Raw genomic sequence first — 16,515 nt, 5'->3', positions numbered from 1 at the left:
ATACAGAGTATGTCCCTATAAAAACATACCCCTAGCAAGTGCAGCAGGGCAAAAGAAGTTTGTTTTTTTTTTTTTTTAATGTCCCGTATGTCTAAAACTTAGAGGCAACCTAGCAGAGCAGAAAGGATGTGCCGTTTAGAGATGAACGACCTGACTATATTCCAGTCTAAGCTTGGCCACTTTACGGTTGTGTGACCTTGGACCTGTCATTTCACTTTCCTGAAATCTCAGCTTCGTTATCTGTAAAACAGGGACAATACCTACAACGGTATGAGGCGAGGTTGTTTCAAGGACTAAATAAGAGGGTATGTATCTAGCATAGCACACATGATCGTAAGCACTCAAAATGGTTTGAATCAGAGTCTGAACCAGAAGTGCAAGATGCAGAGTAGAACCGTGTGAAGAAGTAAGTTGAAAACCATCATGGGAAGGCAATGGTTTTAGGGTTACCCCCATTTCAGGTTTCATTTACCCACGAGGAGCAAAAAAGGGAAAGTGTCACTTGGTCATATTCTCACAGGGTGGCTTCAAGAATTCCAGTGGATCCATTCCCTGCCTGGGTCTGAGAACAGTTTCAGTATTCCACATGAAAAGCTTCCAAGTGTATCGTATGACTTCGGTAGTGACTTGTAGCTTAAAGAGATCCTGCAATCACATTAAATAAGTCAACCTGTGAAAGATTATTTATAGCCAAGAACAAGAATGTTTAAGTAGAATCTTGCAGAATTCTAAGAGCTAAAAACACAAGTCTATAAGCAACGTAATTGTCGCCATATTTCTGAAGGGCTTCAGTACATATTCATCCATATAATATCACCTTAAAAATCATAATTTTCCTAAAATTAATTTTCCCTCTCTAATTCCTTATCTCTGCTAATGACACTACCATTCTCCCCAAGTGGATCTCCTAGAGTCATCTCTGACTTCTCCTTCATCCCTTTTTGCAATCGATCACCAAATCCTAGTGAGTCTTCCTTTTTAAGATCTCTAACTCACCCCTCTCCATTTCCACTGTTGCCACCTTAACCAAGAGGCTTTTCTTGCCTTACGCTGGAACTATGTTATCTTTAGCAAAATTATGCATAACTTAAGGAGCCAAATAGTTCTATAAGGTTTGTAAAGGAAAGCAGCAGCCCCTGCCCCTCTTGTCCTATTCCCTTTCCTTAAGAAAACTCACTTAGATTTACTCTACCTATTTTTTTAAACCTCTACATCACTAAATATTAAGCCTATATTTGCCATTTCTTGATTTTTTACTTTTAGAAGATGAGGATTAAGTCTTTTACTCTCTTCCCATCCCAGCCCTACAAACACACACGCTCTCCCTCTCATACTTCCCCTGCCATGATAAGGTACTGATTACTACAATTGTTATACTGTAGTAATGGTTAGATCTATACCTTATCATGAGCCAAGACATGCTGCAAACTATGATTATTTTTCCTTTCCTGGAGGGAGATTTTCTTTAAAGGAGGGGGCATAGTTTTCTATGTATCATTCATACAACTCTAAACACTCCACAAATTTCTAAATCTCTCCCAATATATTCAGAGAATCAAGTATTCAGAAACAGTAAATGATAGAAAAAGTCTCTCCCCAGACCTGTCTGATCCACTCTAAACAGGACTGGTTTAGACTAGTCTTGGTATAGAGCTGTCACCTTAGAATCTTCTCTCATTAATGCCTAGAGATTCCCTTCACCTCTCTTCTGGGTGGGATCTCCAGTTTCCTGTGTCTCATATCTTCTAGCTCTTTGGTTTACTCCACTGTTTTGGTGAAACCATCCTCTAGTGGCTTCTTGAGAAAGGACAGAAAGGATACAGAGGAGATACCAGAGGCCCTGAGGTGGGAGCATCCTTGGTATGTCTAGGGACTGCTAGGAGGCCAGCGTACCTGGAAAGGAGTGAGTAAAAGGAGAGCTTTAGGATGAAGGTCTGAGAGGTAACAGGGGCAGATCATAGAGGACCATGGTGAGGATTTTGGTTTTCACTCTGAATGAGAAGGGAAGCCATCGGAGAGTTTTGGACAAAAGAGTGACAGGACATGACATACATTTATCTAGATCACAGTGAGTACTATGTAGAGGAAAAAAAACTAAAGAGAAATAAGGGTGAAAGCAGGTAGGTTTCTGCAGTGAGGAGTTTACTGCAAGAATCCAGGTGAGATTTGATGCTGTCTTGGACTCAGGTGACAGCAGTACAGGTGGTAAGAGGAGATAATATTATGGCTATATTTTGAAGTTGAGCTGCAAGACTTGCTGATGGATTGGATTTGGGCATGGGAAAAGTGAGCAAAGGATGAATTCAAAGTATCTGGTCTCAGCATTTGGAGGTATGGGGTTGCTTTAACAAGAGGAGGAAGACTAGGAAAGCAGCGTATTTGGGAGGAAAATAAAAGTTTAATTTTGGACATTTTAAGTTTGAGATGAATATTATACATCTCAGGCTGCTGGATAATTTAAGTCTGGAATTCAAGAAAGAAAGATGATGACAACCACAGGACTGGCTGAAATCATCACCCAGGGGATGAGTTTAGATTAGAAGAGATTAAAAAAAAAAAAAAAAAAAAAAATCGAACCCTGAGCTACTTCACTGTTTAAAAATTAGTAAAATGTGGGAGACCAGCAAATGAGCCTGAGAAGGCATGGCCAGTGAGGAGAGCCGTAAAAGGCAAGAGTAAGGTGTCCCCAAAAGCAAATAGAGAAAGTACTTAAAAATAGAACAAGAGATCAACTTGTCAAACACTTTTAATAGCTCCAGTGAAATTAAAACTGAGACTTGACCCCTGAATTAGACACCACCGAGGGCACTAGTGACCTTTACAATGCAATTTTGGCTGAGTAGTAGGTGGTGCAAATGTTAACATGCTTGGCTGCTAACAGAAACGTTGGAAGTTTGAGTCCACCCAGAGGTACCTTGGAAGAAAGTCTACTTCTGAAAAATCAGCCACTGAAAACTCTAGGGAACACAGTTCTACTATGCACACATGGAGTCGCTATGAATTGGAGTCAACTCCACAGAAACTGGCTGGTTAAAGATTCTTGATAACCGAATGCAATGTGTGATCCTTGACTAGATTCTACTTTAAAGGACCAATGGTTGTAAAGGATGGTCTTGGAAAACTTGGGGGAAATGTGAATATGTGCTGTATGTTAAATAATACTGTTATATAGGGTCGCTATGAGTTGGAATCGACTCGACGGCACTGGGTATCAACATCTAATTTCTTGGAGTTGATAATGACATTGTAGCATTGTAGGTTATGTAGAAGAGTATCTTTGTTTTGGGGAGATATATGTATAAGCATTTAGGGGTGAAGTTCCTTAATGCCTGCAACTTACTTTAAAATGTTTCGGTGGAAAAAACATGTGTGACAGAGAGAGAGAAGGAAATAAATTTGGCAAAATGTCAACCATATCTCTAGGTGAAAGGCACAGTGCAATGGGCTGGAGATTACTGAAATGAATATAATGTAGCTCCATTCCCCTCAGGGAGGTTATAGAAGATTTTTTATCCCTGGGCTGAGCAGGGCAGCCATCAGCTAACTCCTGTTGCCTGAAGCCTCAAATTGCCGAAGGTGTTGCCATTTCTTTGCTGACCCCTAGCTTTCATTTCCATAAAGTGATCTTTGAATTAGTGGCAGTGCGTATATAGTTGTAATGCTTAATATTTATTTGGGTTTTACTGTGTACCAAGCACTACGTTAAGTGCTTTTACATTCATTACCACATTTAATCTTCTAGAGCTTTCAGAAGAAGACACTGAGAGACACTTAGCTTGTTAGTGGCAGAGCCAAAGCCCACATTCTTAAACCACCACTGTATTCTGTAAGCGTCTTTCCCAAGAGAGAACAGATTGCTGAGATATTTAAGACGCATAATCTACAGCACTCAGCAAAGGGATATGTTCCTGAGGGGTGGGAGTGGAATTTGACTTTGAAACATAAAAAGCTTAAAAAATAATCAGGTCTGATCAAGATTGTTACCATCTTACTGCCTAAAAACATGATTTTCTAATAGGTCTGCTTCCACCATAGGATCACCTGCCAACAGAAAAAAGCATTCTTCTCTTCATGTAAGAAGGAACAATGATGTAAATGCCTTGAGAAGATTTGTTCATACCTGCTATTTCTACTTCTACTCTAAATCTTGTCTTTAATAGAACTTTTTAAATTGAAATCCTATAGAAAAGTTCAAAGAATAGTAACACCCAGTCATATAGCTTTCACCATGATTTGTCAATTGTTCACATTTTGCCAAATGTTCTCTCTGTCTCTTCCTCTCTCTCATATATTTTACCACTGAAATATTTTTTAAGTCAGTAAGCAGTGTTCTGACACTTCACCCCTATATACTTGCTTGCACATGCCTAACCCCAAAACAAGGATACTCTCTAAAACCTACAATGATATAATTAACCCCAAGAAACTAGACATTGATACAATAATATTATTTAATATACAGCCCATATTCAAATTTCCATCAAGTTGTTCCAAATAGATGCAGTGAATGGAATAAACAAATAACAGCCCTAATGTTAAAAAGAACTTGCTTCTTTATAAACAATACGTCTCTAGGTCGTTTGGAGGACAAAATAACAATGAGTGTGAATACCCTTTGCAAACAAACCACTGCACAAATGTAAGGAAGGCTGAACGCTGCCTAGCTGTTGGTGCTTCTCCATTACGGCAAATCAGTAACACTTCAGTGGCCAAAAAGCAGCACACATTTTCTCAACAGCTAAATTTGTAAGAATGCACATGTTTCCCCCGTGGGATAAAAGCTTTTTTACTTTTTAAAAATTAAAAGTTACTCATGGACCATTGCCAAAGTTAAAACAGAAGTAAATAAAACAAAAAGGGAAACTTTACCCATTCTCATGTACCAATTATTTTCATTTTACGTGAAAATAAAATATGGCTCAAAAATATCTTAGTTTTTCCTGAATTAGCTTTTGTGTACATAAGCTTCCTCACCACCGTCCTAAAAGGCCTCCCGGTCTCTAGGTTCTCCATCTTTTACCCTCCCAATCACTGTTATTATGAGCCCAGAGAGAGACGGCCCTGGATCTATGACTGGTGGGAAATTTGGTATTTTAATGGCTTGTGGCCACACACTGGTGGCCTTGGATAATCCACAGTTCAGACAATGGCTAGCTCCTTTTACATACTGACTGAGCTGTGTACAAGTAAGAGTCACTTGCTTTGCCTACAAGACAAAGTTCATCACTCATTTTGTGCTATCTCTGAACTTCAAATACACGCCTGCTCTAACACTTAGAGAATTCTACAATTATTTATGTACATAACCGTTTCACCTATTCCACAGTGGATCTCTTCAGAACATACCCTGTTAAGTAATCTTTCCCCAGCATCTAGTATTGTTCTTGGCACGTAGTTGGTGCTGACTAAGCATTTGCCACGTTGACTCTCTGGGCTCACAATAAGTGGGGCTGAATTAAGCATGCAGAAGTGGATTTTAGATTATTTCCAGCACTGGTAGCAGAATTTTAATAAGGCTAGAAGAGAAGCATCACAGTAGTACCTGGTGAAGGCAAAGGGGAAGTGCCCTTGAATCCAACCGCTCAACTTCGCCTCGTATGAGGGAAAACAGAGACTGCAGAACCAGCTTCGGAGCCTCTGGCTGCTCATCAGCATTTACTTCAGCAGCCTCCTCACCGCCGACTGCCTCTGTGGCTGCTGCACTGACTGTCTTTTCTGGCATCGAAGGTGTACTATCCCCTGAAGGAAGCCCTTTAAGAAGTAAATAAAATACCTAGGTTAAGTATAAATTCCTATCATGGTGGAACACCTTACAACAATTAGGCTTGTTAACCACAAAACTTTCAAATAAAATTAATCATATGAAAAAAGCCAGAAACCACAAATTATTACCCTCATTAAATTAAGATCATGCTGACAACTGATTGCTCCTATTAGCATATACATAAACCATTTTTTTTTGCAGAATTATAATTAAGAATATTAATAAAAAGTGATCCAAAGAAAAGCATGCAGTTTAACCCTGATCAAAAACGTCATTCTCCCAAAGGAAAAATGGATTAGCTGTGATTCTATGTCCTGGCTTGGCTGAAATGAAACAGGGCTGAACGGGACGGTAAATGTATCTATCACGTGAAACGGCTAACGAAGCTGAGCCATTCTGTCTAAATTCTGGTCTGATAACTTTAGAACCACTTTTGGATCCCAGGAGAGCAGCAGACTTTCAGAAAATCAGTGCCAGAGCTAATGGCCACTGAAACTTTTTTCCTAGTAAAAAAGTTAAGGAAGACAAACTTCTGAAAAGCTGTCAACGAATAAATGTTTTTGATCAACAGCTCCTGAAATGAGGCGCCAAATTTTAAAAATTTAATCTTATAAAGTTCAGCTTACAAAATCTCAGTATCAGTTCTAATTTTCATGTTCGCATGGAACAGGCTGTCTGTCTACATCTGTACATACCTTCAGCTCTTCAGCTAGTCTGCCTCGACCTTTCTCAGCAATTTAACATATACACACCCACAACTGAGGCTGCCCCTTCCCAGCAGCTCTTGTCCATTCTTCACTTCCCTGGTAAAATACTCAGGGCCTTTCTGAGCAATTATGTATTCTAACAGCTGGAATATTTTCCAACCATCTGCGTCTGTTAGTGGTGGCTTGCATGTTGCTATGATGCTGAACAGATGTCAGCAGACCTTCCAGACTAAGAAGGACTAGGAAGAAAGGCCTGGTGATCTGCTTCCAAAAATCAGCCAATAGAAATCCCACGGATTACAACGATCTGATCCCGCTGTGCTTGGGGTCAGTATGAGGCAGAGGCAACTCCATGGCAGCTAACAACAATATTTACTCGTGTTTTACCCTACCAAAATCCGTGCCCTTTCCTATAACATGAGCCTGAAGCTAACCTACTTTCCTCTGCACCCCATATATAGCTTTGTAGTATGCTGGGTTACATTGTAGTCAAAGTCTCATCTTTATTAGGTTATAACTCCCGCAGCACGGGGCTAACTTATGCTGAGGCTGCTTATGTACAACCAAATACCTCATGGGATTTGATTCCTTGATTTGGAGGTTTAGGGCCATGGTTTCATGGAATATCCTAGCAAATTGGCCTCATATCGTGCTAAGTGCTTCTGTTTTATCTCCTAAATTCAGCTGCATAGTGCCTGGGGTCTTAAAAGCTTGCAAGCGGCCATTCAAGGTACAACAATTGGTCTCTACTCACTGGAATAAAAGAGAATCAGGAATAAGAGAAGGAAATAGAGCGTGTGGCTAATTGCCCCCATAAACACAATGGAATATTATTCAGCCATAAAGAGGAAAGAAGTTCTGATGCATGCTACCATGTAGATGAACCCTGAAAGCATTATGCTAAGTGAAATAAGCCAGACACAAAAGAACAAATATTGTATGAGTCCACTTATATGGAATATTTAGAATAGGGAAATTCATAGAGACAGAAAGGAGATTAGAGGTTACCAGGAGCTGGGGAAAGGGAGGAATGGGGAGTTGTTGCTTAATGTATACAGAGTTCCTCCTTGGGGTGATGGGAAAGTTCTGGAAACAAATAGTGGTGATGGTTGCACAACACTGTGAATGTAATTAATGTCACTGAATTGTACACTTAAAAATAGTTAAAATTGCCAATCCCACTCCTAGGTATATACCCTAATTTAATAAAAGACACACGGACAGACATATGCACACCTATGTTCACTGCAGCACTATTCACGATAGCAAAAAAAAATGGAAACTGCCTAACTGCCTTTCAACGGACGAATGGATACACAAAACGTGGTACACACAATGGAATACTAGGCAACCATAAAGAATAATGACAAGGCCACAAAGCATACGATAACACGAATGTATCTGGAGGATGTAATACTAAAAGATATAAGTTAATCATGTAAGGACAAATATTGTATGACCCTACTTTTGTAAGAAGAGAAGACAGACAGTAAAACCTGTGAAAGCTGGAACCTGTGTAAGGGAGAAACCTGTCAGAGAAGGAAAACTCAAATATTTTCCACTAACAGAGAGTGATAGAACAGAACTCCCCCACAGGGTTTCCAAGGAGCACCTGGTGGATTCGAACTACCGACCTTTTGGTTAGCAGTCGTAGCTTTTAACCACTATGTCATCAGGGTGTCCATGGGTAGGTACAGGTGTGTACAAATGTGTGCACAGATAGAAGTATCTATATGTATATTTATGTACAGACGTGTGTGCATGCATACGTATTCATAAAGGACACAGGTACAGATACTTCTGAGACACAGCCAAACACCTCGTGAGACTGGTTTTCTGGGTTTGAAGGTTTAGGGCCTTATTCTCATGGGACAACTCAGTCAACTGGCATAGTATATAGGTCACAAAGTTCATGTTCTACATCCTGGTGAGGTGAGTAGCATCTGAGATCTTAAAAGCTTACAAGCAGCCATCTAAGATACAACTATTGCTCTTTACCCCTCAGGAGTAAAAAAGAAAGAAACCAACGTCTCAGAGAAGAAACTAGTCTACAAGACTTATAGCCTACAACGGCCATGGCCTCATTTACCCTGAGACCAGAAGAACTAGATGGTGCCTGGCTACCACTACTGATTGCTCTGATGGGGACCACAATAAATGGACCCGGATAGAATGGGAGAAAAACATGGAACTGAACCCAAATTCTAAAAAAGTCCAGACTTACTGGACCAGTTGACTCTCTGAGATTACTGTCCTGAGATACTCTCTGAACCTTGAACCAAAACTATCCCGAGGTTACCTTTTAGCGAAATAACAGATTGGAACACATGATAAAGGATGTTACCCAGGGGTATGGTGCTCCATTAAAAAACATCTATATGAGATCAAAAAGTCAACAATTACTCTAAAGCAAAAATGAGAAAATAAGGGGGCAGGGAAACTAGAGCACTGGAAATGGAACAACCAGAACGCAATGAATGAGAATGCTGACACATTGTGAAAAATGTAATTAATGTCACTGAACACTCTGTATAGAAATTATCAAATGGGAACCCAATTCGCTATGTAAACTTTCACCTAAAGCACAATAAAGTATTATTTAAAAATGGTTTAAAAGGGCAGACCTTAAGAAATATATATTTTACCACAATAAAAAAATTCTTTATGTGAACCATCTACTCTTTCTGTTTGTGTTGCATCTTGCTGAGGCTGGCATGCAGAAATTGTTCTTTAGAAACAGGACTACCAACATATGCAGAGAAAAGGCACATGTGCTGGTTCTGTGGCAAGTCCTGGTAAAAGTCAAGTATGAAACAGAATTCCTAAACACGCTGTAAAATTCCGCAGAAGTGAGGTAGCATGGCTGAACCATCAGGCTGAAGTCAGCCTGCCTGGGATCAAATCCTGGAGTGCCCCTTATTAACAATATGACATGAGGTGTCTTAGTCGCCAAGTGCTACAGTAACTAAATACCACAAGTGGGTGGCTTTAAAGAACAGAAATTTATTTCTTACAGCTCTGAAGGTTAAAAGTCCAAAAGGTCTTAGCCATGTTGATTCCTTCTTTGCTGGTAGCCCTGAGTGTTCCTTTGTTTCTTGGCTTATAGATGATCTTTCTGTGGATGTATGTGTGTGTGTCTGACTTTTTTAGAAATCAGAAGTGATTAGATTTAGAACCTACTCTCCTTGGGTATGATCTAATTAACATAACAAAGAAAACCCTATTTTCAAACAGGATTATATCCATAGGTATAGGGGTTAGGATTCCAACACCAATTTTAGGGGGGATATGATTCAATCCATAACATTCTACCCCCTGCCCCCCCAAATACACATCCTTCCCATGTGCAAAATACATTTGCCTTATCACACTGTCCCTAAAAGTCTTAACTCATTCAGCATCGATTCTAAGTCCAAAATCTCATCTTTTGCATCATTAAATCGAGTATGGGTAAGACTCTGGGCATGTTCCATCCTAGGGCAAAATTCCTTTCCACCCGTGTACCTATGAAACCTAGAATACAAGTTATCTGCTTCTAAAACACAACAGTGAAATAGGTACAGGGTAGTCGTTTTCATTCCAAATGGTAGGAATTGGAGGGAAAGAAGGGTCACAAGTACCATGCAAGTCCCAAAACCAGCAGAACAAATTTCATTAGCTCTCAAGGCTTGAAAATAATCCTGTTTTCCAGGCACATCTGGGCAACAACTCCACCCTACCAGCTGTGGGCACTGGTCACACTCTCCAGATTCTGAGCAGAGGCCCCTCAGCCCAGGGTTATCAGCCCCACCTTCCAGGCCCACCGAAATAAAAAACCTGCTCTCCAGCTTTGGGTAGCTCCATTTTCCTGGTTGAGTGGTGGTTCTGTTCTCCTGGCCTGCTGGCATGGCAACCCTGCCCCCTCAACTTTGGACAGCAATCTCATTCTCTTGGCCCACTATGAATGGCAGCCCTTCTCTCTGGAACCAAGGCAGCAGTGACTAGACTCTTTGAAACCTAGGGGACAGTGTCCCACCCTTTGAGACCTAGTGGGCAGTGACTCCACCCTTTGAAACCAATGAAGCAGCAGCCCTGTCCCCTGTGCTCCTTCAGACAGCTCTGTTGATGTCTGAACTGCTCCCAGGACTGTGCTTTCCTTTTCTTGGAAGACAACAGATGTTTGCAACCAAGCAACTCCATTGGCCCACTTATTGCCTGTAGAATTCCAAAAGGCAGACAGTTTTCCTTCATTTTATCCTGTCTCTGTCCTTTTCAGTCTAAGCTGACAAGATTTCTGCTGTATTGACTGATTAGACCCATGTCACAGGTGTAACCTCTTTAGCAAAAGATTATGTAGTCACAACCTTAGTGTCCTTTTCAGGACAAGCTCTCTTAGTTTTCACAATAGAATTTTGCAAATCTTTAAGTTTTGATTTTGTTTTACACCATTCTTTTTTAAGTCTATCTCTTTCTTCCTGCATTTTACTATAAATGGCAAGGAGAAACCATGCCACACCTTTAGGATCTTGCTTAGAAATCACCTCAAGCTCCACTTTCCACAAAACATTCAAACGTAACTTAGATGAGTTCTTTGCCACTGTATAACAAGGATCATCTTTCCCTCAGTGTCCAATAACATGTTCATTATTTCCTTTTAATGACTCACAAAAAGCCGATTTAACATTCACATTTTTGGCAACATTCTGTTCATGATGACAGCAGCTTTTCCTACAGTTCTCAGTTCTTTCTGAACCCTCATCAGAATTGCCCTCAATGTCCATAATTCTACCAAGAGATTCTTCAAGGCAATCAAGGCTCTTACTATGAAGCACATCAAAATTCTTTCAGCTTCTACCCATTAATTAATTCCAAATCCCTTTTCACATTTTAGATATTTGTTAGAGCAGCATTCCCACTCTCTGGTATCAAATTCTGTCTTAGTTACTCAGTGCTGATGTAACAGAAATACCACAAGTGGTGGCTTTAAAGGACAGAAATTTATTTTCTCACAATTCTGGAGACCAAAAGTCCAAATCAGAGTCTCAGCTGTGTTGATCCCTTCCTTATTGGTAGCCCTGGGCATTTCTTGGTTCCTTGGCTTTCCTTGGTTTACAGATTTGGTTTGTTTTCTGTATTCCCTGGTATGTGTATGTATGTTTGCATGTGTGTGTGTGTATCTGTGTCTAATCTGCTCTTTTTATAACTCAGAAGTGATAAGATTTAGAGCCCATCCTACTTGAGTGTGATCTAATTAACAACCAAAAACCTTATTTCCAAACAGGATTACATCCACAGGTACAGGGGTTAGGATTCCAACATCTATTTTGGGGAGATACAATTCAATCCACAACATGGGCCAAGTACTTTATCTCTTCGTGCTTCAGGTTCCTCATCTATAAATTGGGGCTAACTGTATTGTGAATAACACCTAAAGAGGCTGTGGTGAGGATTAAGTAAGATTATCCATATATAGCATGGACCACAGTGTCTGGCATATAGTAAGTCCTCAATCGATGTTCCAAAACTTTTGTTTTAAACCTTAGCTAGCTGTAATCAAGTTAAATGCTATAATTTCCTAACTCTGAGTTTAGAGCACTATAATTTTAACTCTATCACAACCACCGTCTCCTCCTGAGATTTCAATGTTTATCCTATTTTGTTCACCATCTGTAAAATAGGTATCACTTGCCAAAGATTAATGTGTTGACATTTTGAAATGGTATCTTTATCTAAAAGATGTTATCATACAAAATTATAAAACAGTATTATTTCAGAGCAGATCAATTTAATTCCATGCCTCTGGACATAGTTCTTGCTACTGAAAACCTTAAAAAGGTCTTTGGTTTTGTGATTTCATGTTACAATCTGTAACTGAATTCATTAAACCCCTTACCCATTAGATGCACACCTTGGCGATAATTTTGGAGGATGGATCAGAAATCATTTTTAAATACATGGCTTGTATAGTTCCTATGCTAGAGTCTTTGTCTTGCTCATTTTTGTCTTCCACATTTCATCCCTCTAAGGTTTCAGTTAGTGCCAAGAAAACAGGAGCGTGTTCAACATTCAGATATCTTCAATCCTTGGCTAAACACATTTAAGTGGCAAGAAGGAAATATTCCTCCCTTTACTGCAAACCCAGACACTGGTATTATGAGTGAGATTAATTTGAAAATGAGCCAACTTCCTTCTGATCTGACCCGGGGTCAAAGAGAGGTATGTGCATAATTACCATTTGTTCAACGTGGCACATTCTCCAGTGCCCTCAGACTGCAGTCTCTGCTAACAGAGGTAGCACTGAAAGGCCGTGGCTCAGGAACTCTGGCTTGTGCCCAGTAGCCCAGTGACCTAAGGAAATTGACCTGACTCCTCTAAATCTGTTTCCTTATAAATTAATGGCTATGGATTAAAAAAGGCAACATACAAAGGGTACGTGGCATTTAGTTGGTACTCAAAGTGGCAGCACTGTTCTTTTGACTGAGGATTGGGCAAGGAATTTCAGTGTCAATAAAGGGATGTAAAGACACGAAAACAGCTGCTGGGCTTTATTTTAGGTGACATCTTGAAAACTACTATTAATACTTCAAGACTGTTTTGAGGAACAGGACTCAGACAAGGCTGCAAGACCACCTCTTTTATCAGCTATGTTAACTATGTTTTAAGTCCTTTAGTTGTAATATGGCATCATAACAGACTCTGGAGAATAGCAACATAAAAAAAAAAAAAAAAAACAGACTCTGGAGAATAGCAACGTATAAACCCTCAAAAGAATATTCTTATCTCCCTCTCAGGTAGATGCCACAAAGCAAACTTTTCTTGAGTGGAGGGAGCAAGTCCTTCTTATAGCTTGTTTGCTTTGTTGAGCTTTTGAAGAAGTAGGGTTCTAATTATTCACTTGAACTTTTAAAAACCATACTGAACCATTATCTATATCTATTAGCCTGCCTTAGTATTTAAGCACGTCTGCCTCCAGCTAAAACTGTCTTGAACCAACAGAGAATTATTTATTTTCCCCTTTAGTATAAAATGCCCACCGACTAAGACAGACACACTAGTGGATTCACACAGGATCCTAACCACCGTATTTAGATTTTACAGACACATAGTGAACCTGAAAAAACACTTCAAGAAATGACCTTCAGGAACTCAAAAAGAATTTAACAAATTCATGCCAGATGAGCGCTCCCTTAGGCTACTTAAGGCTACAGTCTCTACACCCACTAACCCTTAGGTTGTAAAAGTAGATGACCCCATGGGTAGTTACACCTGCTCCAGCAGTACACAAATAGCTATTTCTTCAAGTTCTACCACTTTCTAAAGTTTGCTCCAGGCTGTTTTCATTCCATATTTAAGGCACAATTAGTACACATAAATATTGCTGGGATTTAGACTCTAAATTATGTATAACGTCAATTAGCACCAATGTTTGGATTCCCTAATTTTCCTTACATAAGTTTGATTAGACAATTTTTACACTTTAACACGTTTTATTAAAAACCAAATATATGCAAGGGATTTGTCTAAGTATACATTTAGTTATCCTAATTTTAAACTTCTCATTCAGATCTACAGACATTCTCAAGCACTGAAGTTTCAAATAAAATTAATATGTTGTTTTTCTATTTGTTGTTAGGTACCATCAAGTTGATTCCAAGTCCAACTTATAGAGACTCCATATAACAGACTAGAACTGCCCTGTAGGATTTTCTTGGCTTTAATCTTCACAGCAGCAGATTGCCAGGTCTTTTTTCTGTGGAGCTGATGGGTAGGTTAGAACCACCAACCCTTTGGTTAACAACCAGGTACTTAACCATTGTGTTACAGAAAACCAGAAACCCAATGCTGTGCCTGCTACTTCTAATGTCCTTCCTCTCCTCTTTATTCCTATCTCCTTTATGTGGTTAGCTCTTATTTGTACTAGCTCAGTTTAGATATCAATTCTTCCTAGAAGCTTTCGATAAATCTTCTAAGACAGTGTATTTTAACAGTTGTGTGCATATTTATCCCTAGTCATGACACTCATCTTGTTAGATTGTGCTTGTTACTTAAATGTCTCCCTTACTCGATCATATAAAACTCAAAGGGCAGGTTCACCAGCAGTTTCTGTGCCTGGCATACAAATGCTCAATAAATATCTGTTGACTAAGTAACTCTGCACGGTTCTGTAAATATGCCTAGAGGATTCATCCTTTACAGCATTATCTATTATTACTTTTGACAATGGAAAGAAAAATTTTATAATGGGAAGACTTCTTCGGTAATGTAACCAAAACCAAAAACCAAACCCTGTGCCGTGGAGTCGATTCCGACTCATAGCAACCCTATAGGACAGAGCAGAACTGCCCCACAGAGCTTCCAAGGAGCTCCTGGAGGATTTGAACTGCCGACCCTTTGGTGGGCAGTGGTAGCACTTAACCACTACGCCACCAGGGTTTCCCTGTAATTAAAAAAAAAAAAAAAAGTAAAGCCTATCTTAATTCTTTATCTAGTCTATCTTAATTCAATTTTTTTTGTGGTAGGCAGAATAATAAAAACTCATGGTCGCTGAGTCGATTCTGACTCATAAGGACCTTATAGTGCAGAGGAGAGCCATAGTTTTCAAGGCTGTAATCTTTATGAAAGCAGGCTGCCATATCTTTCTCCTGCAGAGCACACGATGGGTTCGAACCAAAAGGTCGGCAGCTGAGTGCTCAACCACTGCACCACCAGACCTCCTCAGGCAGAATAGTGGCACCCTGAAAAAATCCACATCCTAATCTCTCATACCTGTGAATATGTTACGTCACATGGCAAAGGGGAATTAAGGTTGCAGATGAAAGCCGCGTTGCTCAAAATAGGGAGATGATCCTGGATTTTCCAGATTGGCCCAATGTAATCACAAGCGTACTTAAAAATGGAAGAGAGAGAAGCAGAAAATCAGTCAGTCAGAGATGTGAGGTGAGAAACATTTGATATGGCATTGCTGACTTCGAAGGTAAAGGAAGGGAAGAGGCCACAAGTCAAGGAACATGGACAATATCCAGAAGCTGGAAAATGCTGAGAAACAAATTATCCCCTGGGGCTACCAGAAAAGAATGCATCCCTGCCAATTCCTTGATTTCAGTCCAGTGAGATTCCTGTCAGACTTCTGACCTACAGAACTGTAAAGTAATAAATTTCTGTTGTCTCAAGCCACTAAGCGTATTATAACATTATGGCAGCAACAGAAACGAATACACTTTTTATATAGGGGCTTTTTTTTTTTTTTTATCTTAAGGGATTTTTGGCTACTGACCTTAAAGTCCCTTCTGATTCTAAAATCATTTGAATCTATATACATCAGAAACTCCTGTTTTTACTGTATGCTTACATAAGGAATAGTTAGCTACCTTTCAAAGGAGATACGTTCTGTCTTCATTGATCAGTCTCATAATGAGGGAAGAATAAAGAGAAGATACTGTTTTGGCAGGTCACACTACAAAGAAGTTTTCATTGTAGTTTAATTGAAAAGACAGAACAAAGAGCACAGATAAGGTAAACCAGGGCTTCAGAGTTATGGAAGGTTAGCATAGTCTGTAAGGGGGTTAAATCGTCTGTTTACCGACCTAATGAACAATTTTTGGTTAAAATCCCAAAACATCAAGCCCAGTACCTACCATTCCTTTTACAGGGGTTCAGCCAGGCTTTGACATTTTTTTATTTGAATGCACTTGGGTAGAGTATGCACACTCCTGCTCACCACTATTCCCATCAATCCCTACTATCTCAATCCTGGCCAGAACTACAAGTATATGTTATCTGGTCAGCTCCACTTGGCATTTGAGCTCATAGCCCAGCTCTCAAGGTTCTACTATGTCAAAGCCAGGTATATAAAAAGCAAATATGCTCAGAGGATTCATCCTTTACGGCATTACCAGTTAACATGCCAGTAGGGATTAACTGACAATAAACTCGAATTGGACTGGAAATACATTTTTAGGAATACATAGAGGGAAAAGGATAAGTAAGCCTGAAAAGAGAGAGTATTAAAAAGATCCCAGGAAAATAAGGGAAAAGTACTGACAAAGCAGTTAAGATGGATTCAAA

At 39.7% G+C, this 16,515-nt stretch overlaps 1 protein-coding gene across 5 annotated transcripts in view; it reads right to left on the bottom strand.

The window, feature by feature from the left end:
* CNST (consortin, connexin sorting protein) overlaps positions 1-16,515 on the bottom strand; it is a 96,554-nt gene that overhangs the window by 41,821 nt on the left and 38,218 nt on the right. For 4 of the 5 annotated variants that reach the window (XM_003410923.4, XM_064276782.1, XM_023549334.2 and 1 more), the window contains one exon: positions 5,543-5,751. In XM_003410923.4, coding sequence (XP_003410971.1) covers positions 5,543-5,751 — 209 coding nt within the window. Of the gene's footprint in view, positions 1-5,542; positions 5,752-15,216; positions 15,337-16,515 lie in introns of all 5 variants that reach the window. The other variant, XM_064276783.1, reaches the window with a different exon arrangement.

This window comes from Loxodonta africana, chromosome 25 (assembly GCF_030014295.1).
Source record: "Loxodonta africana isolate mLoxAfr1 chromosome 25, mLoxAfr1.hap2, whole genome shotgun sequence".
NCBI classification, from domain to species: Eukaryota; Metazoa; Chordata; class Mammalia; order Proboscidea; family Elephantidae; genus Loxodonta; species Loxodonta africana.
The sequence above is the reverse complement of the archived record's forward strand: the minus strand, read 5'-3'. Positions and strand labels throughout refer to the sequence as shown.